Source organism: Hydra viridissima, unplaced genomic scaffold (assembly GCF_058129835.1).
Source record: "Hydra viridissima isolate aposymbiotic clone 2 unplaced genomic scaffold, HvirCarnegie_v1 scaffold_10, whole genome shotgun sequence".
Taxonomy (NCBI): domain Eukaryota; kingdom Metazoa; phylum Cnidaria; class Hydrozoa; order Anthoathecata; family Hydridae; genus Hydra; species Hydra viridissima.
In genome coordinates, this window is record NW_028324309.1 from 6,243,406 (window position 1) to 6,257,449 (window position 14,044).

The following is a 14,044-nucleotide window of genomic DNA, read 5'->3' on the forward strand; positions in this document are numbered from 1 at the left end:
TAATTCTTGGATTTTAAGCATTAAATATTTTCTTTTCATTTTTTAAAATGTTTTTAATATTGTTTTTATATGAGTATGAAATATTTTATTATAAAATTTGACAACTTTCTCTATATTTCCATACCTCCAAAGTTCTCTAAAATTTGACAACTGCACATTTCATCGTCAAATTAGATAATTAATAAGGACATTAATGCATTAAGGAGATATCAAAACCTGTTATTGATCATTCTTTATGACGCATTTACAAGTTTTTTAATGATTGCTGCTAAGTAATTTTCAATTTTTCTGAGTAATATTACATAGCTATAATTTTAATATTAAGAAATAATCCATATATGGAATACACCAAAACGCCGATGTCTAATTTCAAGATGCCATGTTTAGCTTTTTCTTGACAATAGAAAGCTAAACACGACTTCTATATCAGTCTTTTAAGATAAATCGAAATTTCTGAAGTTTGTTAAACTAGAAGTCTTTATGAATTTAAAACAGCAAAGGTTTTAGTGAGACAAATTCACTTAATTTGTTATTTTGAAAAATAAGTTTAAGAATTAAATCGAGTAGCAGTTAAATTCTTACATTTCTGATAATTCTTAAATTTCTGATAATTCTTACATTTCTGCGCGATGTCTTGAAGAGTTAAAGCAAAATAATATAAAGTATTAAAAAAAAAAAAAACTTGTGCGAGGCATCGTAACTTTTTTTTCTGGAATCTTATTACGTTGTATCTCTAAATGTATGAATCATTTTAAACTCGATTTATTCTAAATGACTGGTATTTTTACTTTATTCTTTGTCATTAGTTATTGACGGAAAAACAAAACAAAAATGTTTAGTTCCAAAGTATATGTTTTGGAGCTTCCACATAAAAATCATACATCATATTTTTATTTCCAATCTTTTTTTACTTTTTAGAAAGGATGGTAAAAGGAATGAAAATCTTTTTTTTTTTTTTTTTATCAAACGTATACTCACTTTTATTTATCTGCTTTTAAGAAGAATAAAATTGAATGGTCTTCATTTTTTTTTTAAAAAAAAGGTTTTTTTGCTGTTGATTTCTTCTTCGGAGCTTTAGTGTAACGTTTCACTCAGGGAGTGCAATGTTTCGCCAAGGAGTACAGTGTTGTACAGTGTTTCACCCAGAGTTATGAAAAAATGTGTTTAAAACGTATTTTACAAATAACTTCCCGTGCCTAAAAGGTGTCTTTTTTACAGAAATAAACATCTCATTTTATTTAAATTTTTTGTATTCTTGTATCAAACTTAAATTTTAAGCTGAAGGGAATTTAATGTATAAAGTTCTCTTCCATTTTGCAACAACATGCGAACAAAAATGTTACAATTTTTTTACAAAAAAAATTGTTCCATTCTTGTTCGCATGTTGTAGGTAAAACTTTCACGGTTATGTGAAATCCCTTTCAGCAACTTTGTGCGAATATTATTCTTTTACCTTGTGCATAAGCGGTAAATGAAAATGGCATTGTTCTTGCTGGATCTAACTTGAACAGCTGCAAAAACTGTTTTTTTTTTATCGATGTAAAACTCATCAACAAACGCGGTATAATTGAGTAAGGATTAATATTTTTACACCTGTAAACGAATCCAGATATTTACTTAATGGTCTTTTTACTTATAAAAGTAGAGCTGCTTCTTATGATCTTTTAAGCATAAAATTGGTAATTAATTCATGTAAATTTATTGAGGGAGTTTTATTCAATAAATTATGAGTTGGAAGAGTTTAATTGCTTTATTAGCAATTGGATCAACGCTAAGTGAAGTTTCAGGTAAGTGAAGTTACAACGCTAAGTGAAGTTTCAGCTTTCAATAACTTTAATGAGACAAGAAAAATGTGTATCATTTACAAACCACAGTGAAAATTGTTTTTTTATTGCTAAAAACTATTAATGGTTATATGCGAAAAAAAAATCTTCTCTAGGATGATGTGTAACTAGGTGATGTGTAACTAGGTGATGTGTTACTTATTTATTCTAATATGGATTTGATTATTGATAGAATTTTTTTTAGCAAACCTTGGAAACGGGTTTGAAAGAAGCTCTTTTTTTAAAAGTTTTAACATCCGGGTATAAAGTTGCTCTTTTACTAATAAAAAAAATAATTCAGTATCATAGTGGAGAAACTTTAAAACTAAAGAAATTCTAAAAGTTGTTTATTTAAAAATTAATGATAAAAATGAATTTTATTTCTAAAAATCTGTTTTGTATTCATGAGAGCTTTGCCATAATCTTAACAAGTCACAAATTTATTAAAAGTCTAATAGTGCAATCATCAAAGTTTGGCAGTGGAGCACTTGTGTTTTTTGTAAAAATTTGTTTCAAATCAATTGATAATCTGCATTTGTCATTTTAAGTCATTAGTAACTAATGACTTACACCAAGGTCAAGTTGCACCAAGCTCCAATATATATATATACATATACATAAAATGTTTTTTGACTCCTTAGGTTCTACTTACCAAAAGGTCGGTTGCTTTTCAGAAAACCCTGATGCTAAACTTCTATTTAACCTTAGAGATAAAATTGATTGGGTGAATTTCTCTTCATTTGTTAAAAGGTCAGTATCTTTCTTCTACCAATTAGTTATTTAAAAGTAGGCGCTACTCCACTTTCTCCCCCCCCCCTCCTCCCCCCCTAATTTTATGATTGATTTTCTGATAGAGAATTTTATGCTGATTAAGAATCATATAAAAACATGGGTCTCAAAATCAACGTTGAAAACAAAATCCACCGTAAAGATAGTGAATTCAAGATGGCGAATATTAGCAATTTGTGGTACATTTTTGCACTTTCAACTTCAGATTAGAGCACTTTCCATTGATTTTGAGACCCATGTTTTTATACGATTCTTAATCAGCATAAAATTCTCTATCAGAATCAATCATAAACAGAGGGGGGGGGGGAGGGGGAGGGGGGAGAAAGTGTAGTAGCGCCTTTAAATTATGTGTGGCAATCTATTGCAATCTATAGTGTTGTTGAAGATTTAAGTATTTAAAATTTGATACCATCAAAAAACGTTTACTACATTTTAGCATGATTGTTTATTTCCATTTTATGAGTCATCCAGAATAAAAATGACTGATATAATAGAAAAAAGCAGTCATCAATATGTACAATTTTCTATAGTTATAGTAATAAGCATATAGTTATAGCAAAGCAGTATGTTATTTAAATCTTTGTTTGTGTTTGTTTGTCAAAAGTAAATTAATAGCACTTTATTATAATGTGAGTTACTTCACTAGCATTCATTAAATGTATTTGCACTTCCTTGATTTCTTTAATAGATCTTGTTGTAGTATTTTAAAACCAATTACATTAATTTTTTTTTTTAATGACTCAGATTTTCCAAGCATTTGTCTTGCTCATGGAAATATTTTGATATCTCACCTAGTATGTTCCAGTTATCTGGGCTTTTACATTTTTGTATTATCTTTATATTTGTTTTTAATATTATTTTATTTCCTGAATTAAATTTTTATATTCAATTGTAATCCCATTCCACCTCCAACACCAAAATTTTATATCTTTACTTCTTTACTTCTAATTTTCAAATAACTTTACTTCTACTTCTTGGCTTTTGATTTTCAGTTAACTTACACTTACACTTCCAACTATAATAATTTCAGTTAGGTTGCTGTTCACAGTTTTCTACAGCAAAAACCACTCCAAAATAGATTTTTTTTTTAGATGTTTGATATTTGTAATTTTCTAGTTTAACATCTTTGCACTGTCTTTGTGGACCCTATTATATCTTTTTTTGTTTACTTGCTAATAGTTTTCCAATAACAGAAAAAGGTTCAGAATAACAGAAAAAGTTCCACAATCACCTCAGATGGCAAAGCTAACATCCATATCCTCTGACACTGAAGACAAGCATGCATAACAAAACTTTTTCTGTAACCTAAATTCTAACTTAATGAATTTCTCTAATTCTTTAGTATACTTGTGCAAGTTTGATATTATATCGGAGTGTTTTTGAAAATTTCATCAAAACTTCACTTGAATTAAAATTTCTTCATTCTCTCTCCAATGGTCTCAGATTTATGCTGAGCTTAATAGGATATTTTAAATTTTCTATCCATAACAAATAGTTTAAACAATTTTTGGTACAACTGTAACATAAACTTGCCAATATCAAATTTATGGAATAAAGTAACTGTAATTTTTTTTTGTATTCACTAACTGAGAGTAACAAATTTGTTAAATTTGAATGTTAGAATAAAAAAAACAAAAAAAAAGACATGCCTAAATTTTTTTAAATGTATCTAGAAATTTGACATCCGTGTGTGAAGAGAAAGCAAAAGCACAAGGCTATTCCCATTTTTCAATTCGCTTTTATGGTATTTGCTATGGGTTTAAAAATTTTCTCAGCAATGCTAGAACAACCAAAAGCAATTGCATTAACACTTCATATAAAGCATGTGATGACTTAACTAATGTTGAATGTGTGGGTGCTGATTGGAGTGAATATGTTTATTTAGTTGGTAAGTAATAATTAAGAAATACTATTAAATTTCTTTTTTGATGTTCATATATGGCCAAAAAACTTAGTTTTTCTGAAAAATAGCTCTATTCATAATAATCAAAAAATTAAGTGATGTGAATATTCACTTTCTAGTTAACCTCTGTCTACAGTTTTGTTAAGTCCACAATATTATTAGTAAACAGCCTGCTTTAGTAAGCATCTCCTTTTCAAAAATGACTCTTACACCCTAACACTGTTTCTGTGCCTGTATCCTTACTTTTTAGAATTAAGTTTGAAAATAGGATAACCTAGAAGCAGATAACTTACCTGTACCTAACTGGAACTATGTTTAGGTCAAAATGGCGGTTATAGTGAATGGAGTGATTGGGGAACATGCAGTGTTACATGTGGCAGTGGATTTGTGCAAAGAAGAAGGGAATGTGATAATCCTGTTAAGCTAGGTAATGGAAACCCATGCACTGTTCTTGGGCCAAATACTGAAACAAGTGTTTGTACAAGATCATCATGTGTGAAAGGTAAGCAGAGTTTATCTTTTTACTGCAGTATTTTTGCTATATTCTTGGTACATCAGGAATGTTTGATAACATTTACAAGGGTAATTAAATGAAACTTTTGTTTTCTTGAGATGTACTAAGGTATGTAAGTAAGTTATTAAGGTATGTGATATAATAATGTCAATCAATTGAGTATGAGTGTTACATATATAAATTTAACATAAATTTTACATATATAAGTTTTATGTAAATAAATTGGTTTTTGTTAAAAGAGTATAAGTTTATTGAATTTTTGAAATTGATATTTATGATTTGTGAATAGTTATTAATGATTTCTGTTTCTATGCTTTTTTTTAATTTTATGTCCAAAAAAAAAAACAACAAAAAAACAAAAATAAAAAAAAGGCAATTTGCAAAAGATATTTTACCTACAAGTATTATAATTAAAATAGTGGCTTCTTTAGGTAAACACTTTTTCAATAAAAGCATGAAGTTATTTTCTATGATTCCTTATAATTTGATGGAGAGTCAGGGGAAATTGACATTACAATAAAAATCATCATTAACTATGTTTCATTGAACCATGCATATCATTTTAGTTTTCTTTAGAAAAATCATGCATATGTTTTTAAATGATATATGTATACAATATATATGATGTATATATAAAGTAGTATGTTTTGTTAGAAGTGGACGGTGGTTTCAGTGAATGGACAGATTTCAGTACTTGTACTACTACATGTGGAGGAGGCATTCAGACTAGAACTCGTCAATGCAATAATCCGAAACCTGAAAATGGAGGTAAAGATTGTGTTGGATTAAAAGAGGAAAGTCGTGGATGTAAAAATAGTTTTTGTCCTGGTAGGTGTAGTTTTACTTTGAGTTTTTTTTTTTTAAACTAATGATACATAGTCAGCCAAATTCCTGTGCCAAATTATGCAAACACATATTAAATTATGCAAATACATATTAAATTATGCAAATACATATTCAATTATGGACATTTTCACTAACATATTTTAGAACAGTGTTAGAATGTACAATTTTTTTAAAATTGAATTTATACATATTTAAAATGTAATGAGATAAAATTTAAAAAAGTTTAATGGAAAAAAAAAAAAGATTGACAATGTTAATAGGCTCAAAAAATTTTAAAATTTTGTTTAGGTGCGGATGGTGTCACTAAGGCTCAAGCACTTGTTGATGATTTTTTAAAAACATTTTATAGTTCATCGAATCCAGGAAAACCTTTATCAGGTAAGAGTAATTCAACTAAATAAATATCAACTCATTTTTCAAACATTTTAAACTATACTACTTCAATTTTGTTGAAATTTGATACAATTACTAAACTTGATGAAATAATCTTTCGGGTAAAATTTGGGCACCCAGTTCAAAGTAGTTCTTGATATACTTAAATTTTAAATAAGATTTACCATTTAAGGCTGATTTACATGATAACTTAAAAAATACATTTCATAAAATCTAAAGATGAGATTTAGAATCAATTTTCTATGGTGAATCCATTTTTAATGAATTCGCCATAGAAAATTGATTCTAATGAAACCTTAAGTTTTTTTGTTTTTTTTTATTAGGAAAATAGTTTTTTTTTACAAGTAACCAAGTTTCTACATTGCTTAGGAAAGAAGCAAAAATGTCAAAAAAAATTTTTAAGCTTCTTTAGAGTAGCTTTAATAGGTGCTCTGTTTTAAAAACAAAAATGGTGTCATCTATGCTTTAGAATATATTCAACTTTTAATAAAAATTTTCAGCAAGGTTATTTGTAACTGAAATGTAATCATTTGGATGTTCAAGAAAGATAAAGTTTCAAAAGAAGTTATATAAATTACACAAGACTTAGATCATTGTTAATTCATTAAGACCAAAATGATATTTTAATGGAGGACAGTCAGGTATCCACAGTATAGATACCTAAATGTTCACCATGTTTGCTTTATTCACTAAAATGCTAAGTTAATTAAAAACTACAAAAATTTAATGAAGCATTTGGTATATTCTGTTGATAATTAGGAGTGATACATCAATGACCTATTTGTTCTACTGTTGACTCTTTGATCATTAAAAAAAAATTTTTTTTTGAGTAAAAGAGTCACCAAGAACTTAGTTACACAGATTTCTGTTCACTTAAAATTATGGCTATTCAATTTAATGATTTTCTTGATACTATTTGTAATTTGTTGCATAATTTGATTTCTTGTTCTTATATTTTGAAATAACAAGCTCAATATTTACAACAAACAAAAGCAAATAATGACAATGAAATTGTCATTTCACTGGATAATTTTGCGGATAATAACAGCTTTGTAAATTATAAATTACAGCTTTGTAAATTATTAATTTTATCAAGACTAAATGCCATGAAGATTGAAAATTTTTCAAATGATTGTGTAGGTCAATATACAAGCAAACAAAAAATTTAGAAACTTATGCATGCATCAGGATGAATTTGCTTAAAAGACAATAGACCTTTTTTGTTACCTGCCATGGTAAATCTCCATTTGATGGTATAAAAGCCACATTAAAAAGAGCCACAATAGATTCAAGTCTTCAGAAACCATTAAAAATGCAGGTTGTGGAACCTTTACAATTATTTAATTTTTGTGCATTACTTGCATATCATGCCTATCAATGAATTATGTTCTAGCAACATAATTTCATCTTTAAAAATTGAACAACATAAAATAAGATTAAAAGACTTTGATTTGATAACTGAAAGATTTTTCAATCTAAAAAGCTAAACCTTTGAATAAACTGTAAAATAATGTTTAAAAATAATGTTTTAAACATTAAAGAAAAGTTTTTAAAACTTTTTTGTAATTTTTTATTTATTTCTTCAAATTCACTGATGTTTAAATATCAGTTACAAATAAACTTGCTGAAAAGTACAGTTGTTAAAAGTTATTTCCTAAGGTGTAAATAGCACCATTGTTTTTGAAAGTTATTTCCCAAGGTGTAAATAGCACCATTGTTTTTGAAAGAGAGCATCTACTAAAGTTACTTAAGAGAAAGAACTAAAAAAATTTTTTTTTTTGACAATTTGCCTCTTTGCAAAGTTGTGTGCAAACTTGCTTAATCATGAAAAGATGTATTTTGCTAATAATATAATAACTTTAAAGTTTTTAATAGGCTTTAAAACATTAAAATTGATTCCTCATGAAAAATTGGCTCTAAATGCATAACTTCATTATCTTTGGAATATGGAATTCTTGTGAGCAATACAATGATCTCAATAAATTTATTTATGTTAGTGGCTATTAAAAAACAATTTTTTTGCAGGGGATTTTTAAAAACTTCAATTTCAATGTAAGTTTCTTGATTGTTTAGGTAAATCCTTGAAAGCAATCTTTGAAATTCAAAAAGCTGTTGCAGCTGAGTTTATCTCAGTTGATCCTACATCTCCAAAAAATGTTGAAATTCTTCTGAAAGACTTAGAAGAGTTTTTAGTAACTGCTGCAAAAGGAGGATCAATTGATTTTGCTCGTGTCACTCTAGGGAAATCTTTGTTCAACTTCATGAAAGTAAGTTTCAATATGTCAAAAAATTAAGTTGCCAAGATTTCTGTTCAGTGCTTGTTTATAAAATAACATTTTTTACTGTATTATTTCAAATCTATTGAAATAATGCAGTAAAAAAGGTTATTTTATAAACAAGCACTGTTTAGGCCTAAAATGAGGTTAAAAGTGGAGCAGTATTTATATTCACTTAATAGAATGAAATGTTCATGTAGAGATATCTCATCTCTCTATAGAAAGAGATCGTTAATGGACTTCCAATTGATGACATTAATAAAGCATCAGAAGGTTATTTGCAAACGATAAAATCAAAAGTTGGAGAAGAGAAATTTTCACAGATTATATCAAGTCAAGGTGCCAGTACTTTGATGTTTGTGATGGATACAACTGGATCTATGTCTGAAGAAATTAATGCTGCAAAAGGAATTGCTAAGGCTATAATTGAAACAACTAGGGAGTTTCCTGTTGATTACATACTTTCCCCATTCAATGATCCTGGTAAATATTGTTAGAGTTTCTTACATTTCATTGTTTTGAAATTAATCACTTAAATGATCACTAAAGATTGATCATTATGGTTGTGTAATAAATTTTTTTTCTTCTCAAATTCGAAGAAAAGTCCAGATATAAATATTTATGTATTTTCTTTGATCAGATGTTGGACCAGTTGTTTATAAAAGTGAAAAACAGCGAGCAGAAGTCATAAATGCAATCACCAGTCTTCCCATATACGGTGGTGGTGATTGTCCTGAGCTAGCATTTGCTGGTATGTTAAATGCTTTTAACACTGGACCACAATACAGCAGCCCTATGTTTGTTTTTACTGATGCCAGTGCAAAAGACGATTCAAGATCAAACATTGATGCTCTAAAAGCTGCTGCTTCATCTTATTCCTCACCAATTACTTTTTTTGCAAATCTAGATGGGTGTGGGTCGGGAATCGATAGTTTTAAAGAGATTGCATCATACACATCAGGTATATTGCAAGTTTTTATTATTCTTACCCAGTTAGCTTTTTTTTTTGTAATGTGGGTTTTTTTTGTTGCGTTGTTTTATTGCAAATTTGGATATTTCTGCTTTTTTTTCTTGTTATAAAATTGGTTTTGCTGTTTTTATCATATGCTGATTTCTTATAAAACATTAAAATTTTTTCATATTTTAAAATCAGTAAAATAATTTAATCTTAGGTCAGGTTTTCCCTTTGAAAGATGACAAAGAAATATTAAGTTTTACAGAATATGTGAAAACTAGTTTGCAGCAAGACACGGTAATTGCAGCAGGTGAAACGTCAAAGCGCAGCAAATTTAAAAGGCAAGCTGAGACTACTAGTCATGATTTTGTAGTTGATGATGGCATTGAAAAGATCATTGTATCTATTTCTACAAGTGGCAAAAGTCCAGCTGACCTGGTTCAATTACGCTATGAAAATGGTTTACCAGTGTCACCAACTACAACTACCTCTATGGCCTTGATTTACCAAATATCCAACTCTGAAAAAGGTTTTTTTGGTAAATGGACCATTAACTTCCCATCAAGTGTAGGAGATTACAAATACAGTGTTCAAGCAGTATCACGTGATCCAATTGAGTTTGCTACTTCTTTTGTTTATCAGCAGCATCCCGCAAAGAATAGCCCCGCTTATTTTTTCAGTGATCCTATCAAAGGTTTTTATAAAAATTCAAAGTTTAAACTCGCTGAAAAAAGTTCTATTACTGTTTTCATAATTATAAAATTATTAATCTTTTATCGTCTGTTAACACTAGCAATTTTATAGTTGTGATTACCGTTCTATTTTTATTATTATGTTTTCTAATTGCTATTGCAATTGGAGTTATCATCGCTGTTTTTATAGTTTGATAATAATTATTTCTCTTACATTTGTAGGCTATGAAAACGATATAATTATACGATTCGGAGGCGAGAATGTTGAATCAAATTCTCTTAAATGTCAAATTTTGGACTTGAAAGGAAACAACCTTTTAGATTTATCTTTAGTCAAACGAGAAGCTGACATGCTTTCTGCCAAGCTTATGCCTCCTAATTCGCCATTCAAAGTGAGATGTTACGGTAGGGTCTTTCTTTTTTTTTTTTGATGAAGTAAATTTTTAAAAATGAACCTCGAAAAAAGAACATCGAATGTTTGTTTTATGTTTTAGGTAAGACTAAACACGGTTCTAAATTTGAACGCCTATCTCTCGGGGTTTCAACAGCAAAAACTGCTTTTATGGTTCCCACATATGCCGGATATATGTTTACCGTACGATTATCTAATAATGCCAATGCTCAAATGATGGTGTTCAATTTTGGCGAGGAAGAATCTATTACTTTCAGTGTGAAGGCCAGCCACGGAAGTGTTTCGCCATCTAAGCAAACTTTGACCGTTCGAAAAAACACCTTTATTCAGTTCCAATATAGTGCACCGAGTGATTCCAGATTAGTTGGGACAACAGCTCGAATCACAGTTAGTGCGCAACGAGATGTTTCAAAGGAAGAATTTTCGTCAACATTTAGTCTGCTAATTGTTTAACTTTGTTCTGAATTTGTTTCTCGTTTGTATGATCAATGTTTATTGGTAACTCCAAACATTTAAGATCGCTCGAAATGTAAACGCAATTAGTATAAATACGAATGAACTTTAAATCGTTATTAAAGAATATCATGTACCATTATATTGCACCATTATTGCACCATATTATGCACCATTGAAGCCTTTCAATTTTGCAACATCAAATATTTCTTTAACGTTGTTCGTTATGGTACGTCCAGTTTCAGTTTTTTTAAATACGATAAAGCACATATATAATCATAGATAAAATCACTAGTTTGGTTGAATAACACAAACGGACTGGTTGTTTGACTTTTCCTTGTACGGTGTTCTTTTAACATGCATGGTGTTTCTTCTACCTTGTATGGTGTTCTATTTTTCATGCTTATAGTAGACTTCTATAAGTAACTATCCATTTTGTTACAATGTATTTCTGATTCACTATCAGTTCTTAATGATTTATTATTATTCTTTATGACCCACCCATTTCTTAAATTTCATTTTCTTCGGTACGTTCATGTTTCGTTCTTTTTCTTTTTTTTTAAAAAAAAAAAATACCTGTTAACTGGCCTCGATTAGTCAGATTTCCAAATCTTTGTAAATATAACCCTAAAACAAGGACAACCTACAATACAAGGAATAAGTTTGAATGGCGCAGGAACCAACAAAGAAGATAAAATATTGTTAATTCCTAAATAATTTGTTGCATAATTAACCATTAGGTTTGGATTTTTCGGTTTATAACGAATATAATACAAACTTCTATATGAGTCATTTGAAATAAATTGAATTTAAATAATTTTATATATTTACAAAGTAATAACATTTCAGAAATAAAATTGCTATATCTCGTTTACCTAATTATTTTGCTTCAATCCTTGAAGACGTTGCAGAATTGCTATTCGACTAAAGCCTTTAAACTTACTTTGATGACAAGTTTTAAGTAACAAATTTACGTATAAAAATTAGAGAAATTCGCTTTATCTTAAAAGGCTGATATAGGGGAAAATGGACGCTGTTGTGCAAAACACATACCACACGCTTTTTTTTTAAAATCATCAAGAGAATTTGATGTTTCGGTAGAATAAAACATAAACTTATACAAGAATTCAAGAACTAAAGTTATTCCAACAATCAATTTCTAACTCACAAGAAAGTATTTAATAGAGTGCGAGATTTCGTGACTAAAGATATCACATTACTAAAGAGATCACTACCAAATGAAAAGTCCAAGGGGGAAAAACGGCGAGCTGAGAAATTTTCACTTTTGAGAAATTTTCTAAGTTTTAAACGAAGAAAATTATTTGAATACTCAAGCAAAAAGTAGCATCTTACTAAAAACGTCAGAAGAATCCGTTATTCCCCAGCAAATCTAAGAAATGGCAGCTTTAACTTCAATATTTTTAGTTTTACTGCTTGCTAACGAAGGAAAGATCTTTTAGGACACTTTTCCCTGATTCACAAACTCAGAATTTTTACATATTTTACTATTCATCGTGATTTACTTTTAACCAATTTCGATAAAAAGAGCAAATTTTCTAGGAACAAATTGCACTTACTATTATATAATAATAGTAATAATAATAATAATAATAATAATAGTAATAACAATAATAATAATAATAATAATAATAATAATAATAATAATAATAATAATAATAATAATAATAATAATAATAATAATAATAATAATAATAATAATAATAATAATAATAATAATAATAATAGTAATAATAATAATAATAATAGTAATAATAATAGTAATAATAGTAATAATAATAATAATAGTAGTAATAGTAATAATAATAATAATAATAATAATAATAATAATAATAGTAATAATAATAATAATAATAATAATAATAATAATAATAATAATAATAATAATAATAATAGTAATAATAATAATAATAATAGTAATAATAATAGTAATAATAGTAATAATAATAATAATAGTAGTAATAGTAATAATAATAATAATAATAATAATAATAATAATAATAATAATAATAATAATAGTAATAATAATAATAATAATAGTAATAATAATAGTAATAATAGTAATAATAATAATAATAGTAGTAATAGTAATAATAATAATAATAATAATAATAATAATAATAATAATAATAATAATAATAATAATAATAATAATAATAATAATAATAATAATAATAATAATAATAGTAATAATAATAATAATAATAGTAATAATAATAGTAATAATAGTAATAATAATAATAATAGTAGTAATAGTAATAATAATAATAATAATAATAATAATAATAATAATAATAATAATAATAATAATAATAATAATAATAATAATAGTAATAATAATAATAATAATAATAATAATAATAATAATAATAATAATAATAATAACAATAATAATAATAGTAATAATAATAATAATAATAATAGATATTGAATTTTTTATTTTTTTTTGCATAATTTAAACATTACTTGTCTCAATGTAGTTAAATGTATATATATATATATATTGTTTACGTATTTGACTCATCAAGTTCTTAAGTTAAAACTCATGTATAGAATCTTAGAATATGGACCTCTAACCCATTAATGTGAACCATTTCAAGTTAATGTGGACCACCAGCTGTCAATGAGTAAAGAAAACTTTATTTTTGCATCAATAATCGGTGGATTCTTCACCTTGTTGGAATCAGTAATAAAATAAAGATAAAAAGCAACGTTTTAAAAGTCACTTATTGCATCTTTATTGAATTGGTAAGAAAACAAAGTTTACCTACTTTTCCTTTTTAACCAAAACTTTTTCACTGGTATTAACATTTTTTTAGATTTGTGATAATAAATTTGCGCACACAAATCATATTTACAACTTATGTAGGTAAAATTTACGATTTTTAGCCGGTAGGTTTTACAAATGTTCTTTGAATACGGTCCCTGGTTGAAGAACTATTTAACCCCCATTTTCAGGGCTAATCTAAT

General features: G+C 27.3%; 1 protein-coding gene across 1 annotated transcript; it reads left to right on the forward strand.

Annotated features, from left to right (window-relative positions):
* Positions 1–1,606: 1,606 nt before the first annotated feature.
* On the forward strand, positions 1,607–11,198 carry LOC149882861 (uncharacterized). Its single transcript, XM_090100532.1, has 12 exons — positions 1,607–1,787; positions 2,465–2,573; positions 4,286–4,500; positions 4,835–5,017; positions 5,684–5,857; positions 6,164–6,253; positions 8,342–8,535; positions 8,766–9,027; positions 9,185–9,505; positions 9,717–10,193; positions 10,414–10,596; positions 10,686–11,198. Exons 1-12 carry the CDS (start codon positions 1,727–1,729, stop codon positions 11,054–11,056), a joined length of 2,640 nt encoding a protein of 879 aa, XP_089956658.1. The 5' UTR covers positions 1,607–1,726; the 3' UTR covers positions 11,057–11,198.
* Positions 11,199–14,044: the final 2,846 nt, after the last annotated feature.